Source organism: Myotis brandtii, unplaced genomic scaffold (assembly GCF_000412655.1).
Source record: "Myotis brandtii unplaced genomic scaffold, ASM41265v1 scaffold82, whole genome shotgun sequence".
Lineage (NCBI taxonomy): Eukaryota > Metazoa > Chordata > Mammalia > Chiroptera > Vespertilionidae > Myotis > Myotis brandtii.
Window position 1 is genome coordinate 9,042,741 of NW_005371324.1, and position 24,371 is coordinate 9,067,111.

Consider the following 24,371-nt stretch of genomic DNA (forward strand, 5'->3'; position numbering starts at 1 on the left):
CACAGCTCAATCAATTAGCCATTAGTCAAGGTTTTAACAAGTTTATTTTATAAGCAAGTCCAGATGTAGCAAGATATTCAGATTTATTTCTTTTTGCCACCAATTTAAGGGATGGAACTTACATGTAGCTAATTAATAAAGGGGTGATGTAGAGCATGAAAGTTTCAGCAGAGAACTTATCTTAGTGAGTAGTGAGAGTAAGGCTTTGAGCAACCCTAGGCAATGAGGACACTGGTGCCTTGGTCCGAGGACAGAGTACAAAAACTAGGCTGGAAAACCAGAAAGGACAAGCCTCACGTCGTTGGTTGTGGTTCTCTGAGAGTCACTAAAATCATCCACTCCCTGCCCTTGGAGCTGGAGAATACAAACCAGTAGTCATTTATTTTTCTGTGTGGCTAATACCATCTGAATCTAACAAGTGATTGATTCGATTTCAATTACAACTTGTGAAATTATCTGGTAATTTAACAAATTATCATCAGGAGGCTTGCATTCTACCAGTTCCACTTCTCAGAAACTACCATAGGACATTTCCTAAACCTCTCTAAATGTTCGACTCTACTTCTGTTAAGTGGCTAAAACCACATACTTCATACTAGAAAAACACTGAAAAGTTTACATTATAATGTAATATATTCTGATACATGCTGGGACTATGATGAGGCAGGTTAGATACCAACTAGATTTAAGGAAGCCTCACTTTCAGGGGTTTACAAGTGCAGGGTTGGCTGCTGATAGTGAGTGCCTCCTTCAATTTTGTGTTTGAGATGACCCCTGCCTCACCTAAGTCCAGATGGAGTTGAATATTTAAACAATATTATCAAATGAAGAACTGGAAGAAAAATTCCTGAAAGATGTGAAGGACTAAAGGACTCACCTAATTAAATCTTTCAGGAGGAAATTATTACATAAAAATGAATGTCAAAGTGAGCTTAAGGAATAAATCATAAAAATTAATTAGGGGAAAATAATGTATTCTCTTGATGTCAGAAAAACAAAATAAGTAAAACAGCCAGAACTTCAGAATAATCCTTAACCTTACCTAGTTTGAAGTAACTTCTGTTACTACTTATGTCATTTTGAAGTATTTTTTAATTTATGATTGTACTAGAGTTCCACTGCATGAAATTCGTGCACGGGTAGGGTCCCTAGGCCTGGCTGGTGATTAGCGCCAATCTGTGGGGTGACAGGCAGGGCGATCAAGGCCCCTGCTCACGCCCGCTTGCCTTCCCTGCCCCCTGCTGCTGGTCGCCATCTGTGGGGGGACCAAGGCCCCGCTCACACCCACCTTGGCCTAGCGCCACCCGCTCACCTGCTCCACCATCCCGCTGCAGTCCCACTCTCATCTGGGCCCATCAGGACTGGCAATGCCTCCACTGCCGCCCACTGCCAGCACTGCATTGCTGATGACTGCCATGTTCAGTGCTGCACCCTGGTGGTCAGTGCACATCTAACTTCTGGTTGGTCAAACTCCCACCCGTGGGGACAATTTGCATGTTAACCTTTTATTATATAGGACTAGAGGCCTGGTGCACAAAAATTTGTGCCCTCGGGGGAGGGGGACCCCTCAGCCCGGCTTGTGCCCTCTCGCAGTCTGGGACCTCTCAGGGGATGTCCACCTGCTGGCTTACGCCTGCTCCCCAGGGGATCAGGCCTAAGCTGGCAGTCAGACATCCCTCTGGCAGCCCGGGAGCCCTTGGGGGATGTCCACTTGCCAGCGGGGAGCAGGCCTAAGCTGCAGTCTGACATCCTTAGCGCTGCTGAGGAAGCAGGAGAGGCTCCCACCACCACCGCTGTGCTGGAAGCTGTCAGCCTGGCTTGTGTCTGAGAAGAGCTCCCCCTGTGGGAGCACACTGACCACCAGGGGGCAGCTCCTGCATTGAGCATCTGCCCCCTGGTGGTCAGTGTGTGTCATAGTGATCAGTCATTCCCAATCATTCTGCTGTTAGGGTCAATTTGCATATTACCTTTTTATTATATAGGATAGAGGCCTGGTGTACAGTTGGGGGCTGGCTGGTTTGTCTGAAGGGTGTCCCAGATCAGGGTGGGGGTCCCGCTGGCGTGCCTGGCCTGCCTGGGTGAGGGGCTGAGGGCTGTTTTCAGGCTGGCCACACCCCCTTCAGGGGGGGGGGCCCCACCGGGGTGCCTGGACAGCCTGGGGGAGGCGCTGGTGGCTGTTTGCAGGCTGGTCAAGCCCCCCAGTGAGGACCCTCACCCCATGGAGGTGTGGCCTGCTTGGGCAAGGGGCTGAGGGCCGTTTTCAGGCAGCCCACAGCCCCTTCAGGGTAGGGGGTCCCACTGGGGTGCTTTGCCAGCCTGGGTGAGGGGCTGATGGCCATTTTCAGGCTGGCCATGCCCCCTGGTGACCCAAGCTCCCAGCCTCTCCTTTTTTTCTATTTTTTTTCCCAGGGCGGCCTGGAAGCAGGTATCTGGGATTTATTTATCTTCTATAATTTAAACTTTGTAGCCTTGAGTGGAGCCCACGGCCAGCCAGGGCAGGCGGGAAGCTTAGCTTCCTCCATTGCTGGGGGCAACCCAAGCCTCCTGCTCGCTCCAGCTCTGTGGCCGCCACCATCTTACTTGGGTTAATTTGCATAGTAGCTCTGATTGGCTGGTGGGTGTGGCTTGTGGGTGTAGCAGAGTGACAGAGTGATGGTTAATTTGCCATCTTTCTCTTTTATTAGTATAGATTCCAAAGTACATTGACTTGAAATTTACTTTCACATTCAAAATGGCCTAGATCCACATTTTTCCCTTTTCTGAATTTATGTCTCTCATTATAAGAAAGTACATATTTTCCATTATAATAATTATACCTCATCTTATTCACATTAAAGATTAAGTTTTATGAGGTTAATAATAATGAAAGGGGGAACCGAAGCAGATTTGATGGATACTGTAAAGGAGAAGGAAAACTAGGAGAGTACAGGAAGCAGGAGACGCACTTGTTAGGATCATAGATTCTGGGGAAAACCACATAGGAGCGTGACCTTGGACAAGTCACTTACCTCTTGGTACATCGGTTTTCCCATCTGCAAAACAGATGTAATAGAAGGACCTATCTTCCTGGTGTTGTCGCGAGGTGTTATTACATTTAAGACTCTTAGAACAGGGGTTGACACTTACTGTTGGCTATTAGTACAATGTCATTAGAAATTTTGTTAAACAATCTGCACCCAGACACCTGTTTAGTTTAATAAATGGCCTGTCTTTCCCCTGTACTTTGGGCTGACTGATGCCTATCTTATACCTTACATGTCTGATCAAACTTGCTGGATTATATTTTTACCGAAGATCATTTGTATTTGCTCAAAATCCTATTTCTTTCCATTGCACTTTTTAAAAATTAGGTGACTTAAATATAACATAAAGCCAAAAATAAAGAAATTTGGCTCAGGTATAAGTTGAATTATTTGAAAAGCCTAGATAAAGGCAAATCTTAAAACACATTATCGATGAGATACAACTTGGTCAAAGTCGGGGAAGAAATTGTAAATATCCCGGAGGATTTTGCACTCGAATAGCTTTTTGAGTATCATGAAGTTATTACTTTAAAAAGAAATTCAAACTTGTGAAATTGATGATGCTTTGTGGATGAGGTTATGAAAGAGGAATAATGTGGAACTCCAGGCAATGGAATCATACTCAAAGAAAGTACTAGGTGTCTCATCTCAATTTGAAAGTTGTGAACATTTACATATTTTTACTTAAGAAAAAATATTTAAAGAATGTAACTTATTCTTTGTGACATGCTTTTTAACCCAAATATTCATTGAAATTAATTATGGTGATGTCAATGAACTGACATCTACATCCCTATTTTATTAGGTAAAAGGCCTTCTGCAGTAGCACCAGGTTAGGAAGAAAAAAAACTGGAAGATTAGGACTGGACAAAGTAAATAATCAATGGAAACTTTATATTTTCCTTTTGATGGGTTAGTCCATTTCATCTATACAAAAAGGAGGCAGAATCAGGCAGAAGTTCTGTTCAGTTGGAAAAAAGGAGCCTAAGTACCTTGTCATTTTCTCTTGAGAACTTGAGTGAACAGACAAGATACACCTGGCTGAGGAATCCAAACCCAAACCTAAACCTGCAAAAGGGCTTGAATAATCTGTACTAATTGCAGTTTTCTGGACGACATTAAAATATTTCTTAAAAAAAACCCACTTTTGTATGTTTTCATGTTTACTTTATGCAGTGGATTCATTACTAGAAGTTGAGTTTTAGTTTCTTTTTTTCTTCTTGAAAAGCAAATCATATTTGATATATACTATAAATGAGTAACTACTTCCATGTAGATGGGATAGAAGAAAAAAGAGCACTCAGTAGATCATTTTTAAAACAAACACAACTTAACTTTATCTCATGTAACTTGAACCAATATTTGGCAAAGGGCATATATCTTCTGTGAATAAAGAGCTTTTAGACATTAGTAAAAAGATGAAAATTTCTACAATCCTACAGAAAAATGGAAACAATTATAAATAGGAAATTCATTAATACTAAATCAATAAGCATATAAAAAATTTAACTTCAGGAGTAATTTAAAAAATATAAATTTAAGTAATGTGATAATCAATGTTAACAAAAGGGAAAGGAAAGGCCTATACAATACAATTTGGCAACTAAGGGTTAAAAATCCTATCTAATAAAAGACAAAAAGGGTAATTAACCATACCTCCGCTATGCTTCCCATTGGCTAATCAGGGCGGTATGAAAATTAACTGCCAACCAAGATGGTGGCCGGCAGCCATGCAGCTGCAGCGAACATGAGGTTTGCTTGCTCCAGTGATGGAGGAAGCCAAGGTTCCCCGCCTGCTGCGGCCCGGCTCTGATCTCCGAAAGCAACAAGGTTTCAATTGTAGAAGCTAAAGAAACCCCAGATACCTGCTTTCAGCTGGCCGCGGCCTCAGAGCTGGGAGAGCCAGTGACAGCAACAATGTTTCCATTATAGAAGGTAAATAAATCCCAGAATAAAAAAAAAAAGTAAAAAAGGAGAGGCTGGGAGCTTCAGTCGCCTGCCAGCCTAAAAACGGCCCTCAGCCCCTCACCCAGGCTGGCCACGCACCCAAGCGGGACCCCCACCCTGATCCGGGACACCCTTCAAGGCAAACCAACTGGCCCCCACCTGTGCACCAGGCCTCTATCCTATATAGTAAAAGGGTAATATGCAAACTGACCCTAACAGCAGAAAGACTGGTAATGACTGGTCACTATGACACACACTGACCACCAGGGGGAAGATGCTCAATGCAGGAGCTGCCCCCTGGTGGTCAGTGCGCTCCCACAGGGGGAGCTCTGCTCAGCCACAAGTCAGGCTGATGGCTGCCAGTACAGCGGTGGTGGTGGGAGCCTCTCCCGCCTCCTCAGCAGCACTAAGGATGTCCAACTGCAGCTTAGGCCTGCTCCCCACTGGCAAGTGGACATCCCCTGAGGGCTGCCGGGCTGCCAGACTGCCAGAGGGATGTCTGATTGCCATCTTTGGCCCAATCCCCCAGGGAGCGGGCCTAAGCCAGCAGGTGGTCATCCCCCGAGGTGTCCCAGACTGCGAGAGGGCACAGGCCGGGCTGAGGGACACCCCCCTCCGCCCCGAGTGCACAAATTTTTGTGCACCGGGCCTCTAGTAATAATATAAATGCCTTGTACTCAAATATTGCTTTGTCAATAACTACATCTTATGCAAAAACATAACTACATAGATATCCACTATGGTATTGTAAACACAATAAAAGTTTTTAAATAAGCAGAATATCCCCTATTTGAGATTGGTTAAATAAATTATGGTATTTCCATGAAGGAGGTGTGTAGCAATTAAAATTCATATTAGAATTGCATATTTATTAAATTGAGGAAAATGTTTATGCTATATTACTAAGTTTTAAACAAGAAGTACAAAATAATTAATCTTTATCAAAATGTAAAGAAAACAGACTGGAAAGGTCTTTGTCCAAAAGTTAAAAGTGACAAAAATATTTAAAAATTAATTAACAATATATGCCTAGTCTTTCAAATGCTAATTCCTCTTCAGAGCCTATTCAAGCAGAAGTGCTTTCTCCTTTCATGGAATCCCATAACATTTTGCTTCAATCTCACTTTTAGAAATTAAAATACTAGGATATCATCTCTTACTACACCTACTCGTAACCATAGTTGCCCTCTCTGAAGTCAGGGTCATACACATTTCAGTTCCTCTGTAATGGTGGGTAGGGTGACTTGTGAGCATCATTTTTAAGAAGGATATGTACTGATTATCCACAATTTGCCAGGCACTGAGTTAAGGATTGAGGACTATGGATAATCTGATAATATTACTGCTTGGCCTAGTGTGGGATGAATCAAGGAGATAAAATTATAAAATGGTTTTTCTAAGTACCCAGATGGAAATTCAGGAAGGGAACCAGAGTCAGACATGGAAGCTAGTGGAAGCTTTGTAGAAAAAGGACATTCAGGAATCATTAGATAAGGGGTGAGTTGGAGAAGGATGGTAATCCTGGAATGGGAAGACATTCCAGCAGAAGAAAGATCAATTACAAAAGCTGATAATCAACCAAAAACATAAAAGCTTAGGAAACTGAAAAAAGTTCTGTGTCGTTGGGACCTGACCTGAGGAAGCAAAGCTTTTGGGTGAACTGAAGCTAGATTATGAAGTCTCGTACGCTCTTTTCACACTTGATTGTTCTTTGAACAACCGAGCACCCACTCATCTTTAATAGTTTTTACATTCCTTTAGTCTGCTTAGGTCTTTTTAGAGAAATAGTGCTTAATTATTCTATTTTCCATTAAGAAATGAATCAGGATGCAAAGTATATTCCATTTTCCATCTTGAAGCTGGAACTCCAAAAACTCTTCATTTTGCAAGGCTAGAAAGTTTTAGTAATTTTGTATGCAGTTGCTCTTGGGAGGAGAGGGTTGATATAAACCAGTTGTGATGCTTCTTTCTCAGTTAGAAATTGTTGAGGAAACTCTTAGATTTGCTTATAATTTGGTTTACAATAACTTTAATGGCCTGCTCAGTTTTTGTTTTGAATTATTTTGTAACTGGAGTAGTACTTCAGCTATAGTACATAGCATTTATATGAAAATATGTTATACATAAGTTTTAAAAATTATATATTTTCCACATGTAATTTAAGAGGAAGTTAAAATGGAATTATGAAAGAAAGACAGAAAGGTTTTTAAATTTTATGTATTTCTGGCATTAGAATCTAGTATACTGGGAAGGAATATAAAGGTAGATACGGTAAAAATGAAGCAAATTCTCTAAAACCATTTAAGACCAAATAAAAACTGCATTAACGTAATATCCCTTTACTATCTTTTTTCCACCACTGAAATTTACTTCCTTTTTTCATAATATATTATTCTGTATAAGAAATGGGCCAGAGAAGTCCAGTTAACATCAGAAACCACATCCTTTATCAGCAAAAGATATAATTCAAGACTAGACAAAGGCAGAATGAATATCATTTGGGAGTTTTTCTAAGTATTTAAGTTTGTCAGCTGGTGTGCATATTTTTAGACATTTTTTCTTTCTTAATTTTAGAATATGGTAAAATTATGAGAAGAATAGGGATTTACAAATGAGAAGCTAACAGAGTTTGAAGGGAGGTATCCCACTTGGTATTTATAAAACATCAAATAGTTTTGTACTTTCATAAATATTAAAATTGCATCAGAAGCCATGCATTAAGCATTGCATCTTCAGAAAGCACTAACGCCAACAAATAATCACCTGAGATGTTGAATTACATTAAAAAAAGGGGACATCCTGAAAATGAGTTTGCTTGGGGTCTAGTTGCTTGGGAGGAAAAAGAAAAAAACACACGTTCGTCTAGAGACTAGTTCAAAAGTCTATCTTGGTTGCAGCCTTCAAATCTGATAGCAATCACAGCTCCGCAGTTGAAAAGCTATTGGAAGGAGCAGCAAGGTTAATGAAGAGCAAGCTAACTCTCTTCAGAATAATTCACGCTGACATGGAAATGTGTGCTGCCACCATTCTGCTCTGGAACTCAGAGATGCTGTTATTCATGCAGCCCTGCGGGAGGGAAGGAGCACAAATTGACTCACAGTTCGGGATGTTGGAGGAGCTGAAGGACTCGTTAGGGAAACCATCTCCTGGATTGCTAGTCGGAGCTTTAAGCGATGCAGGGGGTTGCTGATTCCAATTTCTCTCTGGATCTCAGTGTCTGACAAAGCAGACATGATGGCACCGCTCTTCACATTGGCTCGGCAGGCTGCCACATACCAGGCAGGCATTCCCAACCAGAGCTGTTGGATAGAAAAAATACATAACAGATTACAGTAATAATTAATACGTTAGTGTCTCATATGTGCCAGGCACTGTTCTAAGTACTTTACATGCATGAACCCTCTTGTTTCTACCATCCAATGAGATAGATGCTATTATGTTCCCCAGAAGAGACAGATGAACGGGGGCATTAAGTAATTTATTTTAAAAATTCAGGTAGACAGTGATGGAGATAAAGATTTGAAATTGAGTTTCCGGAGTCTGCAATGTAACAACTAATTTTTATTATCTGGGATAAAGTTAATAGTTGTGCAACACAAAATCCCCCCCACCCCTTGAGTTAGAACAAGAACAGCTACAAGCTGCATTTGGTAAAGGCTCAATCAATGTTTGTTGAATGAGTGACTTCAATTTATAATTCACCTTTGGGATTTTGAGTGAGAGAAATTCTGTCACAGAAAGTGCCAGCTCCCACCTCCAGCCCCATGATTTTGATCAAAGCCTGCAGTGTAGCTAAGCCACATTTATCACACATCAACCTAAACCATGTAATGCTTGTGTGAACTTAATTAGATGTTCTATATGAATATACTTATGGGGAATGAAATGTGCTGATAAAAGACACTAAATTTATAAACATCTGGAAACCTCTAGCTAAAGAGAGTAACAACATGAATAATGAATTAGAAATTAGGAATTTCAATTTTTCAAGTTTGCTGTAATGTTCTTGAGAGACATTTGAATCAGTAGTGCAATGAGCACAGCACAGTGACTGACACTTATCTTAAGCACTGGATGGATGCCAATTCACAGGCACGTCGTGGCATCTGAATTACATATACTTAAAAAATGAATGTTCCCTCCACTTTTCCCCATCATGAGTTATGGGTAAGAAGCCATACTTTTACTTAGCTCTGAGTAAGAAGCAGAGCACATGCAAATGAGCAGTTTAAACCTTGTTTTTTCAATAGCCAACATACTAAGTTTAGAGGGCTGTTTATTTGTTGATGGGAACAGATAGAGCAAAAGGAGAGCATGAGAGTGAGAGAAGTGAGAAGTAAGAGGAAGACGAAAAACAATAAATCAGCAAAATGCAATGCCAAGAATCAGAAGGCCTGGGCTCTATCTAATTCCTTCCCTGTCATCAGTGAGTCATGTGACCCTCTAAACCTCTGCCTTATTTTTCTCATTTGTAAAGTGAAGGGATTCAGTCTCATTACTCTAAGGCATTGTGTTGGGCAGCTTCTAAGATGGATCCCAATGAGCTCCTCTTTCTAATGTTCCTGCCCTTGCATAATCTTGTTCCTTTGAGTTTTTAAGGAACAGACTATGATAAAAGTGAAGGGATGGTGCTTTCCAGATTAGATTACAAAAAGACCAAGGCTTCATTCCTGCTAGCCCTCTCCACCTCTTCCCTCTCAGAGCTTTTGTTCTGCTGGAAGCCAGCTTCCATGTTGTGAGAAGCCCCATGAAGATGCCCACATGTCAAAGATCAGATGTTTCTGGACAATGGCTAGCAAGACACTGCATCATGACTGTGAAAACAGGAGTCAGCTTGAAAGTGTATTCTCCCCAAGTCAAGCCTTGAGAACACTGCCACGCTGGCGGTGAGAGACTAAAGAGAGGTTGTAGCTAAGCCATGTCCAGATTCCTGGCCCACAGAAGTCATGAGGAAAAATAAATGCTCAGTCTGGAGATAAGTTGTTACGTGGTAATAGGTAACTAATACAGATATCCTTTATTTTAAAAAAGTCTGCCACATTGAAAGGCTACTTGTCTCTATAAGGGAAACAAAAAGCCAAGTCTTTGAGTCAATGTGGATTAGGCTGTGATTGAAATAAAGAAAGGAGAGAGGGGATCTAGTATAGTGCTTGACTGAATCTTTTATATACTCTTCCAGCAGGTTAGGTCAAGGAATTGACCTTACCTAGACAGATATGATTAGATATGACTGAAGATGGTACTTGGCCTCTTAGTTTATAAACACAGGTTGTTCAAAATAACTAAACATGTCCATATACCTTTGCTGGACCCTAGTTATTTTCCACTTCCTCTCTTTTAAGTAAGATATTTGGATTTCAAAACCCCTGCCAAAACAAAACAAAACAAAACAAAACAAAACACCAAACCCCTGCCAAAACAAAACAAAACAAAACAAAGAAACAAACAAACCCAAAACAACTTGCGGAAATGTTTGGATTTATCCAAGTGCTTGCCAATACACTGTCATCAATGTCATCCATGATTAGACTTTTGAAAGTTTTGGGGGTGGATAAATGGTGTATGAAACACCAGGCTTACTTCTCTGCATCATTCTCAGCAGCTGTATGCACAGGAGGTGCTAATGGAGGTGAGAGTTAGGAGCTCTCATTCATTGTTCACCCTGCTCATTTATCTTACTTATTCCATTTTAGAACGGGAGTCACTTTAAGAAGCACATTATGAGCAATTTTTGTATGCGCAGATGTTTAATTAGCACAAACTTTATTGCCTGTCCTTTCCTAACCTTTTAAAGTCAGTAAATCTGTTTATTTTATTTTATTTTATTTTATTTTATTTTACTTTAAAGTCAGTAAATCTGTTTATTTTATTAAAAGGATTGTTTTCTTCACTTGCCAAAATAGCAGCTAACTCTCTGTCAAAGTATAGCTTACTTTATTGGAATGAAGCTGATCAAAGAAGGGCTATCAAATTTGAGGGGTGCTTCCTTAAGCATTTTGTTTTATAAATTATTTCTAAAACAGAAATTTTAAAGACCTGTTTGGAAGAAGCAGCTCTGATTACCAAAATGCTAAAAAAAAAAACCCTGATAGGAGAGAGTAAAAGAAAGCAAGACAGAGTTTCGTTTTTCCAGGCCAAAAAAAAAAAAAAAGACAGAGCTTCTTTCTTCCAGGCCAAAAAATGTTTTCATATCTATCTATACAAGACCATTTTTAAAACTCATATGGGTTTTAATTTTTTCTCATTGATCAACTCTTCTGCTCTGGGTATGATATGCTAATGAATGTGGGTAACTTTATAATCCCAAAACACTAGAAACAATGAGTTCTAATTGCCTCTGGCAGGCAGGAAAACCCTGTGTTCTTCTTTGCCCCAACATTGGCATATCCCAGAAGCCCAGAAGGGTCAGTGAACACTCCTGATAAGTAGCATGAGGGTCCCCTTGTGGTCAAGTATGTATTTCCGGAATTGTCCTACTCGGCTCCTGATGCCCTCCACCCTGCTCGGGTATTACTGAATTTTCCCAGCCCCCTGCGTTGTGCAGGGAATGCTGAATGTAGTTCTTGTTTCATCATAACATTCAATTTAGACACAGAAGGGAAAAAGAGGATACATCTTCCACTTTATTCCAAGTGGTTAAATCTAGCTGGTCCCTAGATGTTAGAGAACTAGGCTCAGGAATTATAAGATAAGCAAAGGAACAGTTCTCTGCAGTTAGGAGGCAGTGGTATCTTTTGGGAGAATGCAAGAAATGGCTCTTCTCTGTAACCTGCTGATGAGAAAGGACCCTGGACTGATGGGCTGGGACTGATGTTTTCTGCAACAACAAAAGTGTGGCTCAAAAACTGATTATTCTCAGACAGGATTAACTGAGAATTCTAAAGTATAGCCTGAGTTCATGAACATATTAGCCATGAACATAGTGTGATGATGGGTGTATTACTTAATCTCAGTTTGGGCAGTGGCTGTATTACCTCTTCTAGGATTTTTCTACGTATCTCTGCCTTGATATGCTGCTTCTCATTATGCCTACTGTGCCAGTTCGGAGGGTAGGGGTTGGGTCTGATTGGAGTCTAAGTAAAGAGGCTTCTGTAGTCTTGCTGCTGTTAGACAAATGATAAAAGATGCCTCTGGCAATAGATAATTAGATATAATACTAGATCTAGTATTTGGATAATTCTAGATCTAGAATCTTAACCTCAAAAATAGAAAGTAAAAGTACAAAGGTGTGTGATAAAGGATTACTCATGTTTTCTGGGATTGGGAGGCTTGTTAAAAGCCTCAATTCAGGTGAATGGTTAAGCTATAATATGCTTCACTGATTTCCTCCTCTGCCCCTGCTGTTTTACAATCTTTAATTTGTTTATTACTCAAGTATTTGTAAAAGATGTTTTTTGTATTTTGCTGTCATGACAATAGTACCAGTTTGGCTGGTTGGTTTATAAGTTTACATACAAATAAATAAAACGTCTATTTTACCATTAAAAAAACCCCACACAAAAACTGATTATTCTCTTACTCAAGAGGGTGGGATTTAGAGAAACTCCCTTTTATCCACTGGGTATGTCCTTCAGCCACTAGCACAAGAAAGCAATACAGTTACATTGCAATGTTCACAGGTCCAAGAAAAAGCAAATATTTCCTTTCTGAGATATTACAGTCTATTGGAAAGCTACTTCAAAACCTGCCTTTACCTGTCTCTCTAAAACAACAACAACAAAAACTACCAAATTAGTAGTGATTGAATCAAGAGCCTTCTGGTTGAATTCTCTTACCTCTAGCCATGCAACCACTGTGGGCCCATCCCACTGGGCAAAAGGTAATCCCTTCCTTCGAGCTTCCTCTAGAAGTTCATGCCTGAAGTATATAACAGAGATTAGTCAGGCAAAATGGTAAAAGATGGCTGTGATTATTTTAAATTACATTATTTTTAAATAAATCAAATAATCCTTTATAAACTTTTATGAGATAATATAGAATAACAGAATTCCTCCTTCCTTTGAGTAATACATGCAAATCACTCATTGAATTTATTAGAAATTAAACAGTGACATCTAAAAATAATTTTCCCCTAACATTTACTCACTAAAATTCAACCATTAAATGTTAATGGACTAAGAAGCTGAATTATATTATCAGCAAATATCCCTTTAACAAGAAAATTGCCCACATAAGCATATTCAAGTATACATTATGGGGTCTAAATGTGGTTTCTTCCATCTGCCTTGCTCGTCTTCCCTTATTATTTCAATGGTAGAGGAAATGCCTGTATGTAGAGGCAGGAGATAAATTTGGTCATTTTAGCCGCATTCAAAAGATGTGCTTAGTTTTAGAACTCTCTCTCTGGTCCAGGTGGCTATCTTAGAAGTTAGTTCTTTGATTAGACTACAAAGTTAGTTCTCATTTGAAGAGAACGCTAAAGTAAATAGACTTCTATCACAACAAAGAATGTAAGGTCTGAAATTCAATAATACACTCAATTCCATTTATAACCACTTCTGTTTTTAATGAAAGTGAAACACTTCAATAACAACAAATGTTTGTTTCTGACATTAAAAAGTTGTAAAGAGCCTTGACAAATGCATCTATAATCACTGTCCCTACTACTCAGCCTTTAGAATTGACGTCCATTTACAAAACCAATTTGAGTTTGCTCATTAGTGACATAGCAAGTTTGTTTTCTTGTTGATATACCTGGCCAGGACTATATTAAAAATGTATTCTCTGTTCCTTAGTATGCTTTGATCTTACACACAAATAATAGAAACATAAATAATAATTGTTTTTTAATGTGTATATTTTGTGCTTAGTAATCCATAATTAATATCATGTATCAACTCCAAAATAAAGTATTTAATTATTTTCTGTCAATCAATTAATTGCTTATTACAGTGGACTATAATATGTTAAAATACATAATCAAAATTTACTTCTAACAGGAGAGCTTTTTGTGTTTGCAAAGGATGCTACCAAGAAGTATGCATTGTGAAAAATAAGCAAGAAGACAAAACACATATTGCAGTTATAGCGGCTGAAGAGACACATAAATCGACTGTTGTTTCAATTGACGGGGTAGCAAGAAAAGCATGGGTCCATTCTGCAAGCAAGCTATTCAGCACCTGGCAAAGGCAACAGCGACACGGACGCCCTGCATCCCAAAAACTACAAAGGGCTTCCTCACCTGGCTTGCTCTGCTATCACCCATTCCCTCAGGCTTCCTCATGCCATCCCTTCATTGAAAACCAGATTCAAATAGCCTAGTCTCACTGTGACTGACATATTGATAGAAATGGGTTGAAGTGGGTCAAACAACCAACCATCAGGTACTTATTGAACATCTGAGGAAATAGAGATGGACCCAATTTTCCAGGAGATCCCTGGTTAGATAAAAAAAGTAAACACACGAAACTGAAAACAGAATGAAATATACAAATAGGTGTTAAATATCAGAAATGCATATTCTGAGTGTGAGGATTTCATAAAGGGGGCGAATAGCATGGGAAACAATTGGTGAAGTCTTTGTGGCAACTAAGCTTTGAAAGGCAGGCAGAAAGGAGATGGGGACCGTGTTCCAGGCAGGATAAGCAGTAAGGGCGGAGAGGCAGAGGCAGGACTGAGCGTGGAATATGTGCAAGAAAATTTAGAGAAGACCTCCTTCAGAGCAGACCTCTACAGAGGTGAAAAGCATTAGTAAGAGTTGTAATTTACATACATTATGGAAAGGAACAGTTTCACTTATGTGACAGGTGAGTGGCATTAAAGTGGAAGTAACAAGCATACATTTACAATAGTCTTTTCTACATTCAATAAAAGGGAAAAAAAAACCACCAAAAAATAGGCACTCAACACTTAGAAAGCACATAACATTTTCACATGTGAATTATATGAGTTGTCCAAAAGCCATTTTTAAAAGTTAGAAAACTTTAATTGTGAAAGTTCTGTCTAGTTCCCTAATAAAATTGCATCACACAAGGTAGAGTGATCCTGTTAAAATTTAAGTCAGACGATGTAATCTCTGCTCATAAATTTTCAATTACTTCCTGTATCACTGAGAATAAAAGCCAAAGAGGTTCATAGAACCTACCCTACTCTCTTCATCTCTTTGGCTCAACTTCCATGTCACCTGATGACACTGTTACCTGAAAATAGCCCAGGCCTCTTTCTGCCTCAGAACCTTTGCACCTGCTATTTCCTCTGAAGTTCTTGTCTTCTCCATCTCCATATGGCTTACTTCCCTACCTATTTTAAATCTTCACTCAAATGTCACCTGCTCTCTGAATGTCTCTTACCCTCCCTCCCATAACACCCACCAGGCACTCCTTATCCCTATTCCTTGCTTTATTATTTTTATTTTCTAACATAAAGTGTCATTTATTCCTCTCTGTAATCTCCCAATAGAAAATAAGTTGAAAGAGGGGCGAGGTTTTATATATTCTATTCAGAGGTAAATTTGAAGCATCTAAAACAAGGTCAGGCACAAAAGAGGTGCTCAGTAAATAATTGTGAATGTTGAATATGTAGACCAGACCTTCCATTCAGGTACTTTTGTTTCAGTAAACTGAATCCCATAAGGTATTTTTGTAGTCCAATTTTTGAGCCACTTTGTCAGAATAGTATCCTATCCAGATGATTCCAAAAGTTTGACTTGGTTTGGGATTCGTGATGAAAATCTGGTTAAGAGTCAATCCAGTGTGCTTAATAATTATTTCTAAACAGATATTTTACCATACAATTTTTGGAAAAATCATTGGACAATATGGCCCTTCAAAAATTTTTTGTTTTGTTTGTAGTGTTTAAATCATATGCTCTCATGACTTTAGTAAGAGTATGCACTTCAGTTTTTCTTTTAACATCTGTATGCTGAAAATGTATATCTCAACATAATTATTCCAAACAGAAATATATTATAAATCTCAATCAGTTGCTTCAGAATATTGATTAGCTAAATATACATATTTAGCTCCATAAAATGAAGAGTTTCAAATTCAACATTAACATGTTTGACTTGATTTGGAAAGCACAGCACACTGATTTTGTGTGTGTACAATTGTGTTTGTGTATTGTATTATGGTGCATTTTTACATGCAGTGCATATAAAATTCCATTACATATTTAAGCAGTGCTTGATTTAGAGTCTAAGAACACATTCTAGGTTGTTCAGACTGAAGTGATTTGATTACATTAAAACCAAAGTTGATTCATATTGAAACCTTTTTTCTTCAAGTTGATTTGACAAGAAAATGAATTTATGTGTGAATTTGAGTTGGGATTTACATAATTTCTTTCTTTACTTTATTTTAAATTTAATGAAAACCATTAAAAATACACTCACACACAGACACACACACACACACAGACACACACACACAAATGTGATGGTACAATATAATTACTCATGCTGTTACTGAAAACTAGAGGGGCTTGCATTACCTTCCATTAAACATTTTCACTTTTGCAAGATACTGTGGTCTGCTCTCCCAGTTGGGGACTTACTGGAGGAACATTGGTAAATTTTCGGGTTATTTGCGTACCATTTAGACTGGATTACTTTAGTACTTCATTTAATTTAAGCCCTCCTTAACTCCAATTTGAAGTTTTCAGTTTCCATACTTCTGAGATTATTCATATTTTCTTATGCTGTTGTGAGAATTACGAAGTTGAGAGTAATATTGGTGAGTACAGAGCACATACCTAGGTCACCTTAGTCACTCAAGGGAATGCAGGAAATAAGTGGGAAAGCTGGGGCTTAAGTTCTTGTCTTCTGACTCCTAATTCAATGTTCTTTCCACCCCAAAATTTTGCCCAACACTGTTTGTTCTATCTTCTCCTAACATTTTACCCACCTAAGCTTCCTTTTAGCAACTGTACTAAGGAAATTACTTTGATATCCAAAATGTTTAAGTTCCAGGAGCATGTGCGAGACAAGAAACTGCATTTTAGAATTAAGGCAATTATATTGGTTCCTTAAAGCCCATAAATGACAACACCTTATGCATTCATTATTTTTCAAATTTCATTCAAAAGAGATACAGAAATGAATTTTTATTTCTTGGGATTATTTTCCTCATGAAACTTAAAAATCATTAAAACATGGAAGGCCAATGTTAAGTGATGACATGAAAATAATGCTTTGAAATCCATTGTCAAGGTATTTATTATTTTGAAAATGTAAGTTCGTACAACTTGCATTTGGCCAGCATAGCTAAACAGCACTCTAACCGTAGCTTGCCTTGCATTTTTAAGAATACCTATTAGAGTTTCCATTAGTATCATGAATTTCCTAACTGGAGTAAATATTGCATTGTAGAATAAGTAGTAGTAATAACTATAACTTGAAATTATAGAAGAAAATAAAACAAATATAAGCCATGCTAGTGAACTAAGTAATATTATAAAGCACATGACCTTATATTGGTATCAAAAATATCCATGTAGCCAATTACTAAAACTCTCCACAGCTTCCTGGATAATTGCATCTCAGAGTAGCTATTTCATTTACTACTCCCCCAACTTTTGGCTTTGAATTTAAGAGCAATACGTCTCCCCATCTAAAGTATGCTAAATAGTCCCTCAGGTTACCAAAGCAAAGTTTATACCAATGTAAATATTTTATAAAATTATGCCTAATTTGTTTTACTTTGAAGTCCGATTTGTTTTAAGAATAACTAGCATACTCTAATTTAATTCAAAAGGTAAAATTTGAAACTGTAATCCGGATAGTATAAATGTTTAAAGCCTTAAACATTAACCCATATACAGGAAACAATGGAAAGAACACAAAATGAAAGGGTTCAACCAAAAATAAGATTGACTTTGGAACCTGAGTGTAAAGAAGCAACTAGGGGAGATCTAGCATTTTCCCTCTTCATGTAAGTGCAGTTGTAGCAATTGACAACACTTCTCTCTTGACTACAATGTCAATGCAGAACCGCAGAGCACTGGGAAACACATAGGTAGAGTTGGTCATGCAGCACAGTGGAAAATACCCAAACAGCCTGCAACTATTACTTAGTCCTCACTGAATGCCACACTAGCTCGCAGAGAATGACTTGAGAACTAGGGGAGATGATGTCTGGATATCTGCTGACAATGTGTCTCAAAGAACCAAAACACAATTGCCTGGAAGGCCAATATAATTAATTCAAATATGAACATTTCTCTGAACCAATGATTCCTTTGATGCTGTAGAAATAAACACACTTCCCAATTTTTGTTTTTGGTCAGAGGCAGTGCAGCTTGTGTTACAACTGAAAAGAGAAACACTAAAGATAAAACAAAAAGAGGATGATGCTGAAAATAAACATGTTCACCAGCCATGGTGATTCAACTTACCCAGATGTGCTTTTCATGAGATGGAGAAGGATGGATGGAAAAGAAAAGCACACAAATGTTAATGCATACATTTCCATTCAAAGAAAGCCGTGGAATAAAATAAGAGCATTATTTCAGATGTGTGAAAGCTCAAATATGAGAAAGATATGGTGTCTTATTGTTATTTCACCATGACACACATACTCACTGCGTCCAAAAGCATGACCAGCCTGAAGGAAGTTCTAATAGTTGACCAGTAAGTCTGTCTCTTGAAAATGAGCCACTCTGAAACATGCGTGACCACATTTTCCCCAGCCTCTGGTATACCCCGGGAGGAAATCAGCACCCGTCAAAGGACATTCTTTGCCTCAGTGCACTTCTGGGTTATTTTACAAGTAGAAGCAAATAACTCACTGCATGGCTTATACAGCCGTGTAAGCCCACTGTGAGAGCTCAAGAAGCATGGCAGGCTTCCGGAGAGGCAGCAACTTGAAGAAAGAACTGGTTTGAATCAGAAGGTCTGTATTCTAGTTCTCACACATGATTAGGTCAAAATTACTAGCAGATTCTCATCTTGAATTTCCTCAATTTGGGGCAAAAATACATTTGTGCATTCCAGGTCCATAATTTTATTATTCTAACAATTGCAATAATAATTAGTATTTTTTTATCTTTGTATATAGATATGTGCCAGTATTCAGAACATGAGAAAGTATAAAATAATTATATTATTCTTCGCTTGCCACCCTACTTCTTCCTTTATCTGAACTGGCAGAATAAGTGTTGAGTTTGTGCCAATTGAATCTCTTTCAATAGAAACATTTATTTGACCAGATCTTTATAAATATTGCTATGAGGAAAAATAATGAATGAGATTGGTTCACCAATATTATCAGAAATCATCACAAAAACAACATTGATTTAAATGTAATCTTTGAAGGGGCCCACCTGTTCCCTGGATATAATAGAGGCACTGGGAAAATATGGAATTTAAATAATTCAACAAAAAGCCATGGAAATATTATTTTAAATTTTCTAGACAAGCATACTAGACTAAATCTCAGAAAAATAAAACTTTTACTACAACTCATAAAATATATTCAATGTAACAAAATATGAAGCAGGAGTTCCTATCTCAGAAATAAGGCAAATCAGATTTTCTTGCTTGTGGCATAATCGTTATAAAGAAAAAACTTGTCGTGGCAATGGAACACCCTGCACGTGCCTCCTCTAAACGCATTCATTCAGAGAAACCATGTATTATTTTATTAAATGGGCATCACAAGAAAGGTATATTCTTTGACCTTAGTACCAGAATAGCTGGGCAAGCTCTTTAAATTTTCAAAGAAACAAAAATAATTATCCAAACAAGTTGGCACCACAATGTCCTAAGCAAGTTAAGTCATACTTTTTACATCGTACATACAACAAAGAAAATTAAAACCAAAAAGAGATAGCTTCTAAGTGATTTTCCTGTCAACATGACTGTGAACTTTTTCATGAGCTTTGAAAACAAGGCAATTTCTGAGCTTTACACAAAAATTGGGCCCCAAATTTGGGCCAGTTATTACCAACGGACAAAATTATCTTCCATAGCCTACCAGTTACCTAGAAATTGCTCTCCATTAAAACAAGCAGGTTAAATCTGCACAAAGTAGAATATTAATATTCCTCACATCTTCATTTATCATTTTTGAAAATAGAAAATTTGCACCAATAAAAAATATCTTAAATATAAAACATGATAAATGATGAAAACAAATGATAAACACAAATAAAAAAGTATTGCTTTAAGTTCTACTATATTTCTTATCAATTTGTGTAAGTTATCTGTTTTCTTGTACTTTTTATAAACTTTCATCTCCTCCACAGTCAATTAATTTAAGAGTCACTTTGAACAGGTATCTCACTTAAGAATATTAAGTATTTCAGCTCATGACTTTCTAAAATATATCTTCTGCAAAAAACAGAAAGCTATAGTCATAAGTAACTCAGATATTTTTGTGGTAATAAATTTGTATCCAAGATATATATGCAAAGATAAAGTGTTTAATATCTACTATAAAAATTAATACATTCTTTTCTACAAGCAGTTATTTGCAGTTACATATAACCTCATTATTCTTTTCCTCTCCACTCTAGATTATGATAATAGCAAGAGAGATTCTGTCAAGAATAAATGTTCTTTAGTTAAAGACCACTGTAAATAATAGGCAAATAAATTTTAAGTGACATAGAAAAGAGACAGTTGAGTTACCATCTATTGAATAAGTTCTAATTCAATTATTGGCATAATGTTTTCCTTGGGAACATCAGCTCAACAAGAAGACATTACCAGCTAACACATGTCTTATATTTCAGAATAGGCACCTTAAACGTCAGTTGTCTTACGTTCTCTTTCTAGATCACCTATTAAATGAAAAGGATTTCACCTGTTTATAAACAAGTCAACTGTGGATGTAAAATAATTCATATTTCACATGAAATAATTCACGAAATGAGCTTTATATGTGGAATATAATTGCCTCTTGCTTTTGAAGGTTTAAGTTGATAACTCAGAAATATTTCTAAATCAGTTATTAGCACCAGGTTGAGGAGTGAATGAGTAATAGCTGGAGTGTAAAAGTGGAATGAAGAAAGGATTTTTTTAATGGCGTAAACTTGAGAATGTTTGAATGGTGATGGCCATACACAGAAGAGAACAGAATTTGAAGATCTAAGAGGAAGTAGTAATAGGCTCAACATAACTGAGAAAATGGGAGGGGATGGCCTTAAGTAAGAAGACAGAAGCCTAGTTTTCTGTAATAAAACACAACAAAACAGGATTAGGGCAAGTGTTAAGGGATGGCCTTACGTAAGAAGACAGAAGCCTAGTTTTCTGTAATAATAAAACACAACAAAACAGGATTAGGGCAAGTGTTAGTGTGCATGAGACAGTAATAAGTCAGAGTACTCAGTTGTTTTCTTTATTCTCACTTTCTAAGGTAGAATGCGAGCTCATTTGCAGAATATGCAGGTTTAAGCAGAGTGGAGGGCTCTAACAGGAGTTGCAGAGAGTAGAATTGGTGAGAGGAACATATCAAGATTACTGGGCAGGACTGAAATCCTAAATGAAGCTGGTGCAAGTTTCCTTGCTGTAATTTTCTCCAGAAGTACAAAGGTGCCCAAATATAGACATGGAGAATGACAATTCAATGGTGGCTGTGTTTATGACACATGGATATGAGCAAAGGAAAGAGAAGTAAAAATTTTAGGAATATTTGGTTGTGTTGAAATTATGGACATGGAATCTAAGCTGAAAAGGGAAAGAGGAGAGGACAGAAAAGGGCTAACGCAGCGTGCAGGAATAGAAGTTTATAAAGATGACAGTGGAAGAAGTCCATAAAGCATGTTGAAAGGAGAAGACTCCAGTCCCAGAGGAATGATATACCTAAATCAGTACTTTTGTAACAGAATGACTCGGGATGATGACAAGACTCAGTATATGACCATGGGGAGTTGGAGTAGAGAATAATATTGAAAGTGATGAAGCCCTGAAACTTAAAGGCCAGGCTGTGATGAGGTGAGCTCCGTGGATATAAGAGCACCCCAGGCTAATGGCAGGAGTGGCTTTATATAGAAAGTCAGATGATGGGATACAGATAAAAATAGATAGCCAAGCACATTTCTTCTAATCCTTGTATATGAAAGCAAATGTTTCAGAAGTTTTAAGTATGGTTCATCATGACACTACTTTAGAAATAACGTTTCTTTCAAGTTAATGCTGACTTCAAATAGCTTTTAGAGATATTTTTAAAAGAGGTTAAGAATCTTTATTCTTCTAAGAATCTTGTTATTCATTTGCCTAGCAAGCTTAACCCAAATGAAGCACTTTATAATGTAGAATTAGAAAGAAGTACATTTAATGGCATGTTTATATGTATGTATGCATAAAATATACATATATGTACACATACATATATATTTTTGAAAGAAATGTATTTTGGTAAAGACTTTTTAAATAAAACCCTGGAAATAGGACATGAAGGCTCACTACCCTTCTTAGAAATGTGGAGACAAGGAAAAGAAACTTGCGTCATGACTGGCTAATTTTAAATAAATATATGAAAAATACAATACAGAGCTAATGCAACATCCTATATTTGTAGAAACAAATATGGAGAATTCTTTCTAGATTAAGATGTCAGCATTTATCTAAATGTACCTTAATTAGTGGCAGTTTTTCTTTTTAGTAAAGGAATTAGATCATCCTTGTTATTAGACACTGACTTTGTAAGTTTTACTGGAATAAATAATGTTAGATTGACTCAAGCACACATTTACATTTTTATATTGCTTATTTAATAGTGATCATTACTATTGTTATATTAAGCTTTGGAATATTATGTGGGGTTAATTATATCAGAAAAAGTCAATTATATACATGGCTAAATCTTGTGTTTTCAAACTACCTATCTTTGTCTTTAAAAAGGTACTGTAGGTCGACCTGGTGGTCAAATCCCTCTAGTTTTAACTACAACAATCAAGGCTTAACTAGAACAAGACTGCGCACAAAGACCACTAGGGGGTGCACCAAGAAAGCATAAAAAATGCGGAGACAAAAAAACATGACAGAAATGGAGGATATAGAGCTAAAAAACGCAATTTTGAGGGCTTGCAAAAATGTGCTAGAAGCTGCCAATAAACTTGAGGAGAGACTCACGAAAACTAATGAGACCCTCGATGCTATGATAAAGAAACAACTAGAAATTAAGCATACACGGTCTGAAATAAAGAATATTACACCCAATAGCAGACCAGAGGAGCCCAAGAATCAAGCCAAAGATTTGAAATGCGAAGAAGCAAAAAACACCCAACCGGAAAAGCAAAATGAAAAAAGAATCCGAAAATACGAAGATAGTGTAAGGAGCCTCTGGGACAGCTTCAAGCGTACAAACATCAGAATAATAGGGGTGCCAGAAGATGAGAGACAGCAAGATATTGAAAACCTATTTGAAGAAATAATGGCAGAAAACTTCCCCCACCTGGTGAAAGAAATGGACTTACAGGTCCAAGAAGAGCAGAGAACCCCAAACAAAAGGAATCCAAAGAGGACCACACCAAGACACATCATAATTAAAATGCCAAGAGCAAAAGACAAAGAGAGAATCTTAAAAGCAGCAAGAGAAAGAGACTCAATTACCTACAAGGGAATACCCATACGACTGTCAGCTGATTTCTCAACAGAAACTTTGCAGGCCAGAAGGGAATGGCAAGAAATATTCAAAGTGCTGAATACCAAGAACCTACAACCAAGAATACTTTATCCAGCAAAGCTATCATTCAGAATTGAAGGTCAGATAAAGAGCTTCACAGATAAGGAAAAGCTAAAGGAGTTCATCACCACTAAACCAGTATTATACGAAATGCTGAAAGGTATCCTTTAAGAAGAGGAAGAAGAAAAAGGTAAAGATACAAATTGTGAACAACAAACATGCATCTATCAACAAGTGAATCTAAGAACCAAGTGAATAAATAATCTGATGTACAGAATGAACTGGTGATTATAATGAATCAGGGACATAGAAAGGGAATGGACTGACTATTCTTGGCGGGGAAAGGGGAATGGGAGATGCGGGAAGAAACTGGAAAAAAAAAAAATAAAAAGGTACTGTATTTGTTTGGTTTGAATATACTTCTTGAACATTTTGAAGAAAGGGATGAGGTTGGGTAAAAGGAAAATATATGTTACTTTTTCAGAGTATAAAGAGAATGAGAGTTGTTTTTTTTACTTCCTATATAGACCATTTTAAATTATATAAAGTATTCAAGGTCCAGCTGAAAGACTGGACTGCATATTCTTTAAATTGTGGCCTTACCCTGAAATCCTACCTAATTCAGATGTAATATAGGCTCAGGAGATCTGCACTTTTGGGAACCAAAGGTGTTGTGAAAATGAAGATATAATACAACTTAAAATTTATAGATTAATAGCTAGCATATTATAACTGTGATTATTAAGTATTTAATACATATGAATAGATTACTATCATTACTATACAAAGGATGAGGAGGGAAATGGAACAGAATACATGCACACTAGGATATAGG

The 24,371-nt window shown here is 37.6% G+C and overlaps 1 protein-coding gene across 1 annotated transcript in view; it reads right to left on the reverse strand.

Annotated features, from left to right (window-relative positions):
- Positions 1 to 24,371, reverse strand: part of PPFIA2 (protein tyrosine phosphatase, receptor type, f polypeptide (PTPRF), interacting protein (liprin), alpha 2) — a 485,860-nt gene that overhangs the window by 27,296 nt on the left and 434,193 nt on the right. The window contains exons 23-24 of the mRNA XM_014531636.1: positions 12,746 to 12,827; positions 8,069 to 8,269 (exon numbers count right to left, since the gene is read on the reverse strand). Of these exons, the coding sequence (XP_014387122.1) occupies positions 8,069 to 8,269; positions 12,746 to 12,827 (283 nt within the window). The remainder of the gene's footprint in view (positions 1 to 8,068; positions 8,270 to 12,745; positions 12,828 to 24,371) is intronic.